Source organism: Gossypium hirsutum, chromosome A09, assembly GCF_007990345.1.
Source record: "Gossypium hirsutum isolate 1008001.06 chromosome A09, Gossypium_hirsutum_v2.1, whole genome shotgun sequence".
In the NCBI taxonomy this organism is placed as follows: domain Eukaryota; kingdom Viridiplantae; phylum Streptophyta; class Magnoliopsida; order Malvales; family Malvaceae; genus Gossypium; species Gossypium hirsutum.
Genome location: NC_053432.1, coordinates 81,807,309 through 81,821,572, shown reverse-complemented (window position 1 = coordinate 81,821,572; position 14,264 = coordinate 81,807,309). Strand labels below are relative to the sequence as shown.

Sequence of the window (14,264 nt, the reverse complement as noted above, 5' to 3'; positions counted from 1 at the left end):
CTAAAGTTGCGCATTGATCGATTCATCACGTTTTTAGAGAAGATAACAAAAGAACCAATAATCTAATTAAAACGACCATTGATAACGAAGGAGTCCTTTAGTTATTTGAAACACCCCATGCGGGTTTGAACATATCTTTTAAGTAATTTTTTTAATGATTTTTTTCACCAATATATATAAATACATGTAAAGCTTTGATCATAGATAATAGCATAGAATTTACGTTTTAACGCACAATATATGAAAACCACTGCAAAATGTGAAAAAATTAAAGTCATTTTTATAGGTAATAAAGATTAAAAAGAAAAGAAAATTCAGTACCTGAATAACGAAATATTGCACTCTTTAGACTCAAGATCAGATGGGCAGACCGATAAAATGTTGGACTTCGGCTCAGGGTAGTGCGGCAATAGCAGATTTGTAATATTTTTTTTACCAATATCCAGCCCTTCCTGCATTAAATTCCAACCAAATACAACAAATATAGTATAAAATGCAGCCAAAAATAGTAAATTTAGCATAAAAATACAACCAAAAAATTAATTCTAAATGATACTTCAAATTTAACTAAAGATATATGATATAATTAATAAATAAAGTATAATTTAAAATATTTTTACAATACTGTTAAACGTGACAAAACTTAAAAACATTCTTACAATAAGAAAACTAATGTCTAAGATGGCGGCTTTTGCGATTGCTGAAACATATGCATCATCTGCTGAAGCTGTAGTTGGAGGTCATCGTACTTTTTGCTTTGCTCAGCTACCATCGCTCGTGCCTCTGCCTCTCTCGCTGCAGCCGCTGCCTCCCTCTCTGCTGCCTCCGCTCTAAGTTGTTGCTGGAGTTCTTCATATTTTCATTGAACCTCGGCAATTTGCTCAACCGTGTTTGCTTGCATCTTAGCTATCTGGTCTCTTAACCTCTGAACTTCAGCTTGAGCTTGACTTCCGGAAGGCATGTATTGCTGGGAGCCGGATCCAAAATATTGGGTCGGGGTAACACCAGATCCTTGAAATCGAACCCAACCGTACTTTTCAGGACCCAAAACTTTAGTGATAATTCTGTTATCAATATTCTCAAGATTAACAGAACTATCACTCGAAGCAATCGCTTCATATTCTGCCTTCTTCTCCTTTAGTTTCTCCTAAAAAATCAATTAAAGAGTTAGAAACGAAATATATAATAAAAAGAAATGCAACATAACTTAACATTATTTAAAACTACTAATGATGAATTGAATTAAACAATTATAATTAAAGATTATAAATATTTAGAATAAATCAAATTAAAAAATTATCATTAAAGATTATAAATATTTAGAATAAATCAAATATTATTAAGTAAATATACCATAATTTCTCTAGCTTCGGATGTCATAGGAGATCCATCTTTCTTCCTATGCGTAATCTCAAAAAGCTGAAGGCGTCCAACTTTTTGTCCGGATTTAACTTCCTACAATATAGTAGTAAGAATATTATTTAATAATAAAAAGTTATTAATATTTGAAAGAATTAATAAATTCATAATACCTCGGCCTCGGCTACAGAAGCAAAACTTCTCGACCCTGCCGTGTGCGTGAATTTTTGTTTTTGCCTGCTGCTTGTTCCAACTCGCTCACGGTCCTACATAATAAAATTATTATTACGTATAAAGTAAACACCATATATAAGAGTTTGGAAATACGCAATACCTCTCCTTTCTTTGAATTCCAACATCTAACCGCATCTTCCCATTGATACCTCAGCATTCCCGGCGGAACATTTCTCAATTTTTCCTCGAGGCTTATGTCTTTCTTAAAGTATTGTTTCTTTAAAGTGCTTTTATTGTCTCTCCATCTTTTACCTAATGCCTTCTTGATATAATCATCGGAGACTTCTAAAGCAAATCTCTCCTAAAAAAACATAAGTTTAGAATGTAAATATAAATGAAACTTAAACCAAAGTATTATAAATTGCATTCACATTTTGTTACCTTAATATTAGCGAGAGCCTGATTTTTGTTGCTATCAGGCATGTGATGCCATGATTCATAGTTGATGGGCAGCATATTTGCATTTCGTGCTAAAATGCCCAAATAGCCTGCTAAAAGTCGAGCCTCAGATCCAACAGGCTGACCATGAGTATTTCTACTTACTTTAACACGCTCGACAGGATCTAAGTCGTATAAATCTCTAAGCAGCGTACGTCCTCGAACTCTACGCGTCCCACCACTTTCAGCTAAAAAATGATATACTATTATTATATTAAAATTGACAAATAATTCAATAATAAAAGTCAACACATGTAAAATGAACATAACATTACTTTGAAATTCTTCAGGCTCATCAAGTGTCTCCGGCACATTCGAAGATCCAACAACTGTCTGTTGTTCACTATTTCCTTCTTCCGAATTTGGAGTATTCTGGACAATACTTAAATCTCTTAATCTTCTTCTACGCATTTTTCCTGCAATACACATAAAATAGTTAAAGTTTTAGTAACAAATTACAACAATAGTAGTACATATAAAATAGTTAAATTATATAACATGACAAAGATTAAAATTATAATATTACATATAATTAAAAAATTGTAAAGTCTTACTACATCATTATTCGTAAATATCTTCATCCACATCATGTCGAACCCATTGATGTTGTGTATTAGTACTAGGGATATTTTCATCTAAGTTTTGTTCTGGAAAAGGTAATGTTTCTGATCTTTCGACGATATCATCTCTACTTCCATTACCCATTTCAAACAAGTCTCTAGCGGTGTTCCGGAGTACAACATACCAACCCTCATCAATCGGATCTTTCGAATAAAAAACTTGTTTCACTTGAGAGGAAAATACATATGGCTCGTCCATCAATTGTTGTCCAGTGTGAATCAAGCGAGAGAAATTCAACATTGTAAAACCAAATTGATCTTCTCTAATTCCTCGAGCAGTATTAACATCAGCCCAATCACACCGGAATAAGACAACTTTCCATCTTCCATAGTAATCCAACTCAATAATGTCGGTAAGAAGTCCATAGTACTCCACATTACCTTTAACCGGATTACTGTCCCTAGCACTAGCATAACTTGTAATTGAAGAATTAACAACAACTCCACAATTTTGAGTTCTCCTCATTCTCTCACGATACTTTGTATGAAATCTGTATCCATTGATGAGGAAGGCACTATATCTTTTTATTATTCTGTTCGGACCTTGGGAAAGCCATTTAACTTCATTATTGATGTCCTTTCCACTCCAAACCTATTGAATCGAAAGTAAATTGAATAATTAACTAAATTTCGGGATTATATGTAACTTATTAACTTTAGTTACATACCGTTTGACTTAACCATTCATGAAAAGATTCTGTGAATAACTTATTAATCTCTCGATGTTGCAATCTTCGAGAGCGTGCATGAGATCTCAAAATTTGTTTGTACTCACTATATTAAAAACAAGTGTAATTGGTTAGAAGATAAACAAATCAAAACTACGAATATGTGAGGAAATTTTAGAACTTACTTGAGTAACGGTTCAACTAAATCGTGGTGAATAAGTACATATCGATGTGCTTGTATCCACGATATATCATCTAATTTTGCAATTTCAACTTTGCCGATTGGTTCTCCATAACTTTGGAATAAATAAGTTTCGGCCAAGTTATGATCATTGAGCCCAGTATTTCTATTTGGTCTATTCAATCGTGTTTCAACATCTTCTAAATATCTAGAACAGAATGTCATGCACTCCTCTACCAAGTAGCCTTCAGCAATTGATCCTTCTGGATAACGCTTATTGCGACAATAAGCTTTCAATTTGCTTAGGAACCTAAACACGATATACAATATTTATCAAAAGTTGTAACTAAATGTATAGACACGAATAAATAAATACTTGACAAATAAATTAGCACCTTTCTATTGGATACATCCATCGATAAAAAAACCGGTCCACCAAGTATTGCTTCGTGAGGGAGATGGATTACCAAGTGCACCATAATAGTAAAGAAGGAAGGTGGAAAGATCTTCTCCAAATTGTATAAAGTCAAAGCAGCTCGATCCTGTACTTTCTTAAGTTCTTCAACATCCAAAATTTTGCCACAAATAGCTTTCATTATATTGGATAGTTCAATTATACTGGACGTCACATTTTTTGACATGCAGCACCGTAAAGCAACTGGGAGTAAATCTTGCATCAAGATGTGGTAATCATGTGATTTTAATGAATATAATCTTCGATCTTTAAGACTCACACATCGAGATATATTTGACGCATACGCATCTGGGACCTTTATATCCTTCAACACCATACAGAACACCTCTTTCTCTTCCTTTGACATTGAAAAAATAGAAGGTGGCAATCGATATTTCCCATTCGGAAGTACTTGAGGATGAAGATCACGCCGAATTCTCATGTCAACTAAATCAAGTCGACTCTGAAGATTGTCTTTTGATTTTCCATCGACATTCAAAATTGTCCCAATTATGTTCTCGCAGACATTCTTCTCAATATGCATGACATTAAGATTGTGGTGTAAAATATTATGCTCCCAATAAGGCAACTCAAAAAAAATACTTCTTTTTTTCCACAAGTCTGCCTCATTAGGATCATCCTCTTTGTCAGATTCATCATCGAATTCATCCCTCGATCTTCTCTTTGATTACGTGTTAGGTGGTTGATTCATCTTCCCATAACTGAAGTTGATATATTTTAACATAAACAAGATTTCAGATCCAACGGTCTGCTGAGGAGCTCCTTTATACTCTTCTATACCGTCAAATAAAGTCCTCTGAAATCTAAATTTATGATTTCCATCTAACCACCGACGATGGCCCATGTAAGAGAACTTCTTCCCATTGTACAACCACTTCGAATAAGTTTGCGCAGCACAACAAGGACAAGCATAACGTCCTTTAGTACTTCAACCCGATAAATTAGCATAAGCCGGGAAATCATTAATTGTCCACAATAAAGCTGCACGTAAATAAAAGTTCTCTTTTCTTAATACATCATATGTCTCAACACCCGACCATAATTGTTTTAACTCTTCAATAAGTGGCTGCAAATAGATGTCAATATCATTTCCGGGACCTTTCTCTCCAGGAATAATCATTGATAAAATAAACGAAGATTGCTTCATGCAAATCCATGGAGGCAAATTGTAAGGAACAAGCACCACAGGCCAAGTACTGTACGAAGTACTCATGATTTTAAATGGATTAAAGCCGTCAGCTGCTAGCCCAAGCCTCACATTTCGAGGATCGCTTGCAAAGCTTGAAAATTTCATGTCAAATGATTTCCAAGCTAAAGAATCCACAGGATGTCTTAATAATCCATCATCGGTCCGTTGATCATTATGCCACCTCATAGATTCGGCCGTCTTTGATGACATGAAAAGCCTTTGAAGTCTTGGTATTAGGGGAAAGTATCGCAAAACCTTGACTGGCTTCTTTCTTAACTGTGCCCCACCTTCATCCGCATTCACATCTTCTGTATTCCCATTCATCCAACGAGACTTGCCGCAAACATTACAACACTGTTGGTTCTTCTGATCACCCCAGTACAACATGCAGTCATTTGGGCAACTATGAATTTTATCGTACCCAAGGCCCAAATCTTTTATTAGTCTCTTCATATCTTAAGAAGATTGGGGGATTTTTGCAAAAGGAAACATCTCTCTCAGAAACTCTAGCAGCATTGTAAAAGAATTTCCAGTCCACCCTCCCAAACATTTTAAGTGAAATAAACGAATGCAAAAGGACAATTTCGAATATTTTGATCCCTCGTAAAGTTCTTCGTTCATTTCATTAAGTAAATTGTAGAACTTCGCCGCTTCTTCATTTGGCTCCTCATAAGGTGCACTTGTTCCCGTTTCGCCAAAAACATTTCCACCAATATTACAATCATCAGATGCAATAAAGTCAGGTGGAAACGATTGCTCACCATGACTGTGCATATTAAATGCATCCCGCAACATACCTTCCATGTCATCTTGTCTGACATACTGATGGTAATCAGTATCAGGATAATTCTGATTAATCATTGAAGAAGTTCCACTAGCTGTACACTCTCCATGGAAAATCCATTTTTTATACCCCCGAATAAAGCCATCAACAATTAGATGTTCGTAGACAACTTCACGAGTATGCCAATTGATGTTGCCACACTTCTTACACGGGCAAAGAATCATATTCTCTTGGCTTGCATTTTGAAATGAAAAATTCAGAAAAGTTTGTACTCCATTTCGATAGGCGTTGCTTACCTTTGACAATTTCATCCAACTCCTATCCATTTCGTAGTTCTTGAATTCTAAAGTTGACAATAAATTACATAGGTAAGTTGTTTATTATGTAAGTCTTGATATGATATATTTTTATGTTTTATGTAAGTTATGTAGATTATGTAAGTTATGAAATTTGAACTTTAAACTATATGCTTTTAAGGAAACTATTAGATTACACTACATGTATTAGTTAAGTTCCGTAAGTTGTTATGTACGTTATGTGAGTTATGTAAATTATGTAAGTTATTTTTTAAGATTCATCATACGTGGCGTTGTTACACCTAGGGAAGATCCATTATATCTTACAGCTCGATATAAGGCAACCCGTCAGGTTTCCAGCTTATATACTTTGAATCTTTAAAATATTTAAAAAAAGGTTGGAGAGAAGTTCAGCTATTGTTGTAATTTTAATGGACAAGCAAGCTACATGGTAATAAATATTCAATAGTAAATGAGCTCGATAGAACTTTTTTCAAGTCTTTTTGAATTTTTTAAGATTCATCATACGTGGCGTTATTACACCTAGGGAGGATCCATTATATCTTACAGCTCGATATAAGGCAACCCGTCAGGTTTCCAGCCTATATACTTTGAATCTTTAAAATATTTAAAAAAAGGTTGGAGAGAAGGTCAGCTATTGTTGTAATTTTAATGGACAAGCAAGCTACATGGTAATAAAATTAATTCATACTTATTCATACTTAACAACATACGCAAAGGTTTCCAGTAGCAATGAGAAGAACATACGCATTGGAACTAGTAGCAAAGAGATCCAAAGGATAAGCAGAATAAGCAAATTAAAAAAATTAAAGACAACATAACAAGTCTCTAAGGATAAACAGCATAAGCAAATTAAAAAAATAATCAAAGGACAGACTTGAAATAAGTTAAAAACATGATCCATTAATGATCCATTAAAAAACAAGTTAAAAACAAATTTAACAAATTAAATATACATACCTATTTGAAATTGTAATTACCTTGTAATTAGCTCATGAAATACATACCAAATATAATCTCCTAGAAATAAAGATTTAGCAAATTAAATATACATACCTCTTAAAAATTATAAATTGGATGGAAGAGTCAATTCTAGCAAATTAAATTACACCTACAAACAATAAACAGCCATAAAATAAAAAAATAATCTGACTCAAATATGCCTTTCAATAACATTATAGCATCAACCTAAATTATTAAATTGGTTGAGCTACGGTAACACCCTCAGCTTCTTAACAACACTTTTGCCAGTTCGCTCTAGTTCAAAATTTATTAAAAAAAGGTAAATATTTAAAGGATCCTCACTACAGTAATGGCATCCTCCAGTCTAATTATCATCGAGATTCAAATTTAAGAAAAGATACTAAATCACTAATATAGATACTTGGAATTGCGATGTGTCCAGTAGAATATATTAAAAAATTAAAAAGAAAAAAAAATCATTGCAATCTAAGCTTTATTGTCGAAAACTAGGTTCAAATGTGTTTCTTGATTAGTTCTTGAATTTTTTGTCACTAGAACTTTTAGGTGAAGAACAAAAAAAGATAAATATGTTTATAAAGGAAATAATATTTAATCTTTTTTTGGATATTTTAGTTAAAAATTATATCGTGCCACAAAATGATTGGTTAAAAAATATAAAATGAAAAAAAAAACACTTAAAACAAGTGAATTAATCATTATTCAATTGAGTTAAATCCATTTAACTCATCACAGAAGTCTAGGGTAATATGCTGGCAAATGGATAACCCCAATGTCATGATGTACAAATGGATAGCCCCACCTTTCTTCTTTTCCAGCCGGCAAGCAATTGATCCAACACAGATGTCACTGTAATATGCTGAGTTAGCATGCAAAAGAGTGATTGTTAGAACAAAATACTAATTTTTGGATAACACAGGCTATTCTCCAACTTACTCTCATCAGGTCTCAACTCATGTAGCAGCTATGTATAACAATCACATCATCTGTTACGTGAATATGCATACGTCACCACAAACAATTTATTCCGAGCCATCAAATTGAATAAAAAATAATTAATTACAGCTTTCTAACCATCAATGTGTAACATAGTAATTGATATCATATGATGAAGCCACTATGACAGAGACATTACAAACATGCTCTGCACATTCATAAGATCAGAGAACTAAAAGAGGATAGAGTTGCTCCAAACTTCAATTGAGTGTATTTCTTAGAGCATGACTTGAGGATTAAGGAGAAAATAAAACAAATATGCAGTTACGGTATCACTAATGACAGCCAACGATATGAGCAAATTATAAGCACCAATAGTATGTATACTGCCAAGCTTCAATGATATATACCAAAATAAAAAGAAAATGGTGAGGCATGCACATAATAAAATTGATAACAGCTGGCGAGACTTGTCATGAAAATGTATAATAAATTTGATTTGCCCAAATGTTTTTTTATATAGAAAAATGGTGAGTTGCTTACCGATTCACAATTATGAAGCGTGACTAATTTGTATTGGCGAAGTCTGTATAGCTCGCCAAGTTAAGAAGAAATACATATCTCTTGTCACACGGTGGTTAAAATTTTGAGAAATGTTTTCCACCAAAATAAAAATAAAAATTTGAGAAGTGTACCTGCTTTTTTGTGGGTTTCAAGAGTCATTTCAACTAATTTTAAAGATGACAATTGGTCCACGTTTACTGTACTAATTATTAACCGAAGAAATTAAAGGGAAAAAAATGGTGATTTAGACTATAATTCAACTTTTAAGATGGTAGAGAGCCATTAACTGTAGATTTAGTATTATGATAAAAAGATCTTAGAAGAAAATAATGAGAAATGAAAATATATATCATGGGGCTTGCGAAAAAAAGATTCTATGGTAAATAAACAATTTAATTAAATGCAAATTCACATTATTTTACCTAAAAAAGGTCGTAATTATTAATTATATCAATAGGTGCCCTCCAACGCAAGGCAGCAAATTTCAGAATCAGGAAGTCTTTAGCCAGGGTTTTTATGACTCTAAAGTTTGCCAGAAAACTTCAGGGATAGCTACTACCCGCTATTTAACAGTGTAAAAGCAATGCAGGATAAGGAAGGATGTATTAACGTTACACAATATGCAGAAGATCATGGAAGAAAAGGTGATTGGACCAGCTAAGATTGGTAACATAAATATTTGAGTGTAAGGCAGCACAAGCACAACAGCAGAAGCAAAGAGTGTTTTTGAGGCATGTTTTCATGAGGATGACTGGTGACACGCATTTTTAGAGTTTAATAAGCCCAGAATATTGACCATTGAAACCAAAACACAATAAATAGAGCAAGCAATTCAATATAGGTCGGGTTATCTAACCTAAACTATCTAATCCTACAAGGAATTGCTTCTACCAATGATCACATGAGAAGACACTGAACTGATAACCGAAAACATGTTTACGGTATCGAAGGTCACTCATGTGTAGGTTGTAGTTTCAAGACAGCCAAGTTCATCATTCAGTAACTTGAAACATCAAGGATAAAGTTTCTAGTATTGGAGAATCTATACATATTAAACCATTTTCCAATCATGTATAATCAAATGCCAATATAAATCAAACTAGCCCATAAAAGGTCATCAATCTTCCGACTCAAAGAACCAAAAAGCCAAAATCAAACGCAGAAATCAAAACCAACAAAATAAATTCCCATAATAGGAAACTAACTACATACGCAGAGGGAAAGAGAACAACAATAAAATTCCCAATAGATGGCATATACTAAAGAACACAAAAGAAAAAAAAATATAAATGTCAGCATGCTAAAGTCTAGGATTCAAAAGAACAAGTAAATAAGAGTACCTTGATTTGATGGACTCGCCAAAGGTAGCCTTCAATCGGGTTTGATTTCAAAATGAAATCCCTTAATCTTTCTACTTGCTGCAAAAATAAAACAGAAGTGAAATCGAAGTCGAAATGAAATAAAAAATAAACGGCTTGCTTGCTGCAATGAAATCAAAATGAAAGAAGGAGCTTTGGGTTTGATTAGAAAATTATAATACCTGTCGATCGAAAAGAGAGAAGGAGACAGAAAATGGGTTTGATTTAGGGATATTTTGGGGTTTTGAGGGAACTATGATTTGGGAGAAAATGAGGGTTTCGGGGGAACTATGATTTAGGCAAATGGCTTAGTCAGAGAAAGGCCGAGAAAGAAAAGGGAATTGGGAAAGAAAAGGGAATCGGGGGAGAGAAATAGAAGTACAGGCTGAGAATGGCTGAGAAAGAGAGTGGAATCGGGAAAGAAGGGAATTGGGGGGGGGGGGGGGAGAGAAATAAAACGGCGTCGTTTCAATCAAAACTAAAATTTAGCCGCATAATTTATTAAAACGGTACCGTTTTATTTAAAATAAATTACTTTTTGCGGCGTCTTTATCATAAACGCGGCTATTGCTTGCCTTTTGCGGCGTTTTATATAAACGCCGCTAATTTTTAACTTTTTTATAATTTTTATATTGAATTTTTATATCTTTTATATTAATTTTAAATAATTTTTTTAAAAATTTAAGTAATATTTAAAATAATTAGATTAAATTTTAATTTTTTTTATATATTTTTATATATCAAATTGTTTAGATTAAATATTTTTAAATATAAAAGCATTAATTGATTACATAAAATTTCATCATTTAACAAATTTCATCATAAAATGGAGATATGAGTTGGGATATTTAGAATTGTCTTTTTCTTATGTAAACCAGTGAATGTTAGAAAAGAAAGCTGCTTAAAATATTTCCATAACAAGTATAATATGTTGTTGGAGTTTCAACACACTTTAACCGGGTAAAGTAAGAATTTCAAACAGAGCACCAGTAGCAACGTATTATACTCGGGTAAAATATGAAGAAATTTTTTTATTAATATATAAATTTAAAATATAAATTTATTAATATATATATAAAGTAAACTCAATCAAACAAGGAAAAGATAATAAATTCTTAAATATATAAATTTTTATTAAAACAGCTTTTCAGGAAAATATTTTCAGGAAATCTGCCAAACAACAGAAAATATTTTACACAGATTCATCTAAACACCAGAAAAGTAAATCATTTTCCAGAAAACATTTTACCTGCAAACAAACAGAGCCTTAATATTATCTCTTTTACGAATATATAATAAATTATTTAATATATAAATTAAAAATACTAATTAACTAATCTAAACCTAAACCCCTAACTTTTATCCCCTAAACCCTAAATCATACAACATAACCCTTAAATCCATAACCCATAACCCCGAACCCCTAACACGTAAACCTTAAACCCCACCCTTTAAACCATAAACTGTAAACCATAATACATAAACCCATAATCCATAATCCATAAACCTTAAAATAGTAACTCTTATATTTTAAACCCTAAATCATATACGCTAAGCCATAAATCTTAAACTATAACGATAATTAATTCAATATTTTAAAATTTATTAAGACTATCTCTTTTACTATTATATAAGAATTTATTTAATATATAAATTAAAAAACAATAAGTCGTATACCCAAAAAACTTTAAAATTATTTTAAATAATAGTATTTTTAATTTTTTTCATTTTTAACAAATATTTTTCTATAATAAAAATTCGAAACACAATTAACTTTATGACTAAAATAACAATTAGTTTTTATATAGACTTTTAAATTAATTTTTATATAAACTTTTAATAAATATACGAGTTAAATAATATTTTCTCACATAGGAGTGTTAAATCTTAAAAAAGAAAAAGTAATTCTCTTAACATACTTTAACAAATTGAATACTAAACCACTTAATCTGTAAAAGCTAAAATATGAGATAAGTATTTGTACTTTTCGTAAAATTAAAATTTAGTCATTATATTTCTATTCTTAAGAATTTAATTCCTCTATGTTTCAAATTTTTGAATTTAAGTTTAATTATTAAAATTACTTTTATTATTATTATTAAATTCGTTAGGGATTTGGATGTCGAATTTGGGAATGGGTGATAATACTTTAGGGATTTAGGATGAGGAAGAAGGGGGAAATAGAACTAGGGAAAAATGGAGAAAATGTTAAGTGTATCAAGCGTGCGTAAAAAATATATAAGACAGATAAACGACGAAGTTTTGAACAAAATAATTTAACGTTAGCGGCGTTTATAACCAAGCGCCGCTAAAAATGCACCTATTGCGTCATTTAGGGTTTTAAGGGTTATAGTTTAGTGTTTAAGGTTTGTTAAGATTTAGGGGTTTACTATTTTAGGGGTTATAAAGCAGTGCTTATGATTTTTTGGGAGTTTAAGATTTTAAGAGTTATATGACTTTTAGCGGCGTTTTATCAAAAGCGCCGCTAAAGCTCTGTCTTTTAGCGGCGTTTTACCAAAAGCGCCGCTAAAGCTCTGTGTTTTACAATTTTTGCGGCGTTTTTTTATAAAACGCCGCTAAAAACACCGCTAAAGCCCTATTTTCCTGTAGTGTCAAAGGACATCCATACGCCTTTTATGCCTGCGTAGTCTCAGTGGTCTTTACATTCACTGGTTCTTTCTCAGCGTTGATGATTGGTGATAACTCCAAGATATCAAGGTTCTGCATGTTTTATTCTTCTGTAGCCATGGTTTTAGCTTTGTCGTGTCTGGCCTATATCTTGCTAGTCTGACTACTTACTAATGATTATATCACTACTTTTCATGTTTATGGATTAAAGTGCTTGTAAAGTTCTGGTCATTACCCTGGAGTAAAGCCAACTTCTACTTCTTAGAAATTATGTCTGTTGAAACATTTTGAATTATCTGTATGTTAAAAAAGCTTGACAAAGTAATTTTCATTATCTGTTTGTTAAAATGCTTGACAGACAGTTTGGGTTCCGCAGATTTGGTGTGTGTGAAAATTAAAAGAAAACCCGTTGCCTAATCTTTTAACTAGTGGATGTATTCAGATTCGAGGCAACTTCATGAATTGATTGCAAGAGTCTCTAATTTCAAAATCCTCCGTTATTGGAAAATTTGGACATCACATATATAATAAGGATAATTACATGCTATTATTTACTATCATGATAGGTTAGCTCAAATTAAAGTGATCTAATTTGGTTAGAATTTTATTGAGCTTTTAATTATTAAATAAAGTATGAGTCAAATATGTGTAGATACTCTTCTAATCAAATTCTAATTAATAATGGGCTAATTAGAATTTAATTAGAACTAATATGCTCAAGTTATAAATATTAGGGTTATGGTCCTCAAAATATACACAAGATATCTTTTCTAATATCCCATCATTAGGAAAGATAGAGCAGATATTCTCTGAATTTCTTGTGTGCTAATTTGGAAGATCAAATCCCCAAGATCCAGAAAGTTTCAAGGAATCTATGATTCAGGTACGCTTCCGCATATAGTTCTGTTATTTATTTATTCTTGATAATTTGACATGATAGATCCTGGTTTATTAAGTTTATTTTAGATTTATTTTATAAATATAACAAGTGGCATCCGAGCTTTGTCATGTTGAATCATTGAGAATGAATTGATTCTTTATTAATTTTGGATTCATTCTTTTTTCTTTTTTAGTTTTATGGATTTGATATTTTAATTATATATTATGTTGAATCTTTGAGATTCTTGATAAATTTTTGGGTTTTGATTCTTTAAATAAAGTTTTAAGCTTTTATAAATATAATCTAGTTTAATATTTGCATATGCTATTCGAAAGGTGAAGGTTTATTTATTTATTTATAATCAATTGATAAAAATTGATTTGTGAGATTTCTTTCTCTTATTTTCACACAATTATTTTATAAAATTTGGTTAAAGTCATTATTAAATTAAAGTTATAGACTTGCAACTTTTTGCAATTGAAGAATTCCAATTGGGTTGTATAATTGGTTTTGAAAGTTAATTCACTTGATAATCGAATAAATGAATGTTGGTAAGATATATATTTTTTTCGCACTATTTGTTTTAAATTTTCTGTTTGTAGTTGAATATATATGGAATCATTATCCTTTATCTTTATTTATGATGAATTAT

At 31.7% G+C, this 14,264-nt stretch overlaps 1 protein-coding gene and 1 long non-coding RNA gene across 4 annotated transcripts; both read right to left on the bottom strand.

Moving 5' to 3' along the window:
- Positions 1–1,532: 1,532 nt before the first annotated feature.
- Positions 1,533–2,213, bottom strand: LOC121206310 (uncharacterized). Its single transcript, XM_041077187.1, has 2 exons — positions 1,975–2,213; positions 1,533–1,894 (listed from the first exon to the last, which is right to left on the bottom strand). Exons 1-2 carry the CDS (start codon positions 2,047–2,049, stop codon positions 1,544–1,546), a joined length of 426 nt encoding a protein of 141 aa, XP_040933121.1. The 5' UTR covers positions 2,050–2,213; the 3' UTR covers positions 1,533–1,543.
- Positions 2,214–2,306: 93 nt separating this feature from the next.
- LOC107942234 (uncharacterized) lies at positions 2,307–10,540 on the bottom strand. 3 transcript variants are annotated; one of them, XR_005901393.1, is made up of 4 exons: positions 10,287–10,540; positions 10,087–10,164; positions 7,322–8,105; positions 2,307–2,447 (listed from the first exon to the last, which is right to left on the bottom strand). It is a non-coding gene; the product is annotated as an uncharacterized lncRNA (long non-coding RNA). The 3 variants fall into 3 exon arrangements; XR_005901394.1 differs by lacking the exon at positions 2,307–2,447 and adding an exon at positions 6,846–6,861 and having other exon boundaries at positions 10,287–10,533; XR_001695802.2 differs by lacking the exon at positions 2,307–2,447 and having other exon boundaries at positions 7,321–8,105; positions 10,287–10,531.
- Positions 10,541–14,264: the final 3,724 nt, after the last annotated feature.

Excerpts from the sequence above, each read along its gene's own strand:
- LOC121206310 (XM_041077187.1), bottom strand. The coding sequence starts at position 2,049 with ATGCTGCCCATCAACTATGAATCATGGCATCACATGCCTGATAGCAAC. Across the intron at positions 1,895-1,974 it reads AGGCTCTCGCTAATATTAAG|GAGAGATTTGCTTTAGAAGT; the intron begins GTAACAAAATGT and ends ATGTTTTTTTAG.